Source organism: Verticillium alfalfae, genomic scaffold (genome assembly GCF_000150825.1).
Source record: "Verticillium alfalfae VaMs.102 supercont1.11 genomic scaffold, whole genome shotgun sequence".
Lineage (NCBI taxonomy): Eukaryota > Fungi > Ascomycota > Sordariomycetes > Glomerellales > Plectosphaerellaceae > Verticillium > Verticillium alfalfae.
In genome coordinates, this window is record NW_003315028.1 from 1,161,054 (window position 1) to 1,162,953 (window position 1,900).

Consider the following 1,900-nt stretch of genomic DNA (forward strand, 5'->3'; position numbering starts at 1 on the left):
CCCATATTACACGATACACCGAATTCTCTCTAGAAATCACAATTTTCTCAACATGATTTCTCATTGGGAAGTTTCTTGTCTAAATTGTTCTTGTTGGCAGACGTGGTTCAGGCTCGACCCCTGTGGCCGCCGTTCCACTGATCATGCTAGTGCTATTTCTTACCAGCTCCTGCCATCTCGTTTAGGTATTCCGGTCCTCAAGGCATCTGCCGTTGTGCTTTCTTCCCCGAATGTAATGTACAAGGCGTATGTCGTGGTATCACATGTTGTACATGGCGGGGGACACAAGCCTATGCCCCCCCCCCCCCCAAGGGGGCCGGCATCTGGGATTTTTGCATCTCTGTCACCGTCACATCCCTCTCCTCGCCCGCCCCTCCGTGGCAATGAAGGGGCCGGGCAACTTTTTCGTTCCCGCAAACGGTTCCTTCATTGCTTGCCAAACTCCTTGGGCAGATCCATGCCGACCTCCTCGCCGTCAGCCGGACGCGCTCCTCCTCGTCCATGCCCATGCCGGGGTTGTAGCGCTCGAGCAGCGTGGCGTAGACGCGCTGGGCGCGCAGGTAGTCGAGGAACTGCACGGCCTCGGTGGCGGCGTTGGGGTGAGCGGCGGCGGGTTCGGCGAAGCTGCTGCGGATGCGGACGTGGATGGGCGATCGGTTGCGGGCGAGGATGGGGCGGGGCGGGAGCTCGCGCAGGAGGCTGCGGTAGAGGGAGCGCAGGGTGGCGGTGTTGGAGGCCATGGCGGTGATCTTTGTGGCTCTCTCTTTGTCCAAGACTTCTGGGTTCGGCGTTGATTTGAGGATGATGGCTTGAGGGAGGTGGTGGTGTACAACGCGGCAGGCCTTGGATGGTAAGTTTTTGGTGATGTAAAAGCCCAGACGGTCGTCGCGCAAGTGGAATGAATTAGATGTTGTTGCAGTGCACCGTAATGGCCAACACGGTACGGCGCACTGCAAACACCCCTTCTAGCTGCAAGCAACGTCCCTTCACGACAAGAATACCCGATTTCAGAAGCTTCATCAGGACCAGAGCATATTTGGAAGGACTAGGATGCGTCAAGTGATATTCGAAATTACACTGAAAGAGATTCCTTGAGAGCAGAGTGTGCAACACAATTGTGAGTACTCTCCCAAGCTTCCCTCCATCGTCTCCGTATCCCTGGCTTCCTCCCATCCTACCCCCCTCTCAACAGCAATTCACATGCAGAGTTGCATCACGCCATGGTGGTCGTCTCTCACTTATTCCAGGGTCCGTTCACCCTGAATACCAAGCTGATAGAGCTGTCCTTTGGTCTTGTTGTGTGCTCCGACGATGGACGCCGCCGGCCAATGCAGAGGCTGGCTTCTGATGTAGCCAAACTCACCGAACAAGTGTGATTCATTTCAACACTGCCCATAGGTCATTCTCATCTTATTCAATCACAGTAAAGTCGTTCTGTCTCAGTGAACCCACAGCCTCTTTCGTTTGTACCTCAGGCCCAGCTCCACAGAAAAGCATACATCGGATAGAGCTGGCCATGCACCACCAGGACGAATCACCAGTGCAACGGGAGAGAGTGAGCCTCCAGTAGCCAAAAGTGCAACTCAGCTAAATTCATCTCAACGCGACCCTCAACTTCTGGTGGTTCGCCCGTGGAACAGCCAGTCGGTATACAGCTCACAGCCATGTCCATGTCTCAACGTAGGTCCTGTTCTCCTTACGATGGACTCGAAGAGCCTGGTCTCCTGCGCACGCCCTTGTTTCTACCCCCTTTTGATTGGAAGGTCACCCTGCATGGTGCTATCCGGACAGCGGAATTATCACTCGATATCGCCGGCCGAACAGTAGACAAATTACGAACAGTCAGCTTGGTGAACGTCTTCGAAGTCGTTCTTGACCTCCCAACGAGCCTTTGTTGCAG

General features: G+C 54.8%; 1 protein-coding gene across 1 annotated transcript in view; it reads left to right on the top strand.

Moving 5' to 3' along the window:
• VDBG_08177 (conserved hypothetical protein) overlaps positions 1-794 on the top strand; it is a gene marked incomplete at both ends in the record, with an annotated part of 4,588 nt that extends 3,794 nt beyond the window's left edge. The window contains 2 exons of the mRNA XM_003001872.1: positions 101-185; positions 454-794. Of these exons, the coding sequence (XP_003001918.1) occupies positions 101-185; positions 454-794 (426 nt within the window). The remainder of the gene's footprint in view (positions 1-100; positions 186-453) is intronic.
• Between the last annotated feature and the right edge of the window lie 1,106 nt (positions 795-1,900).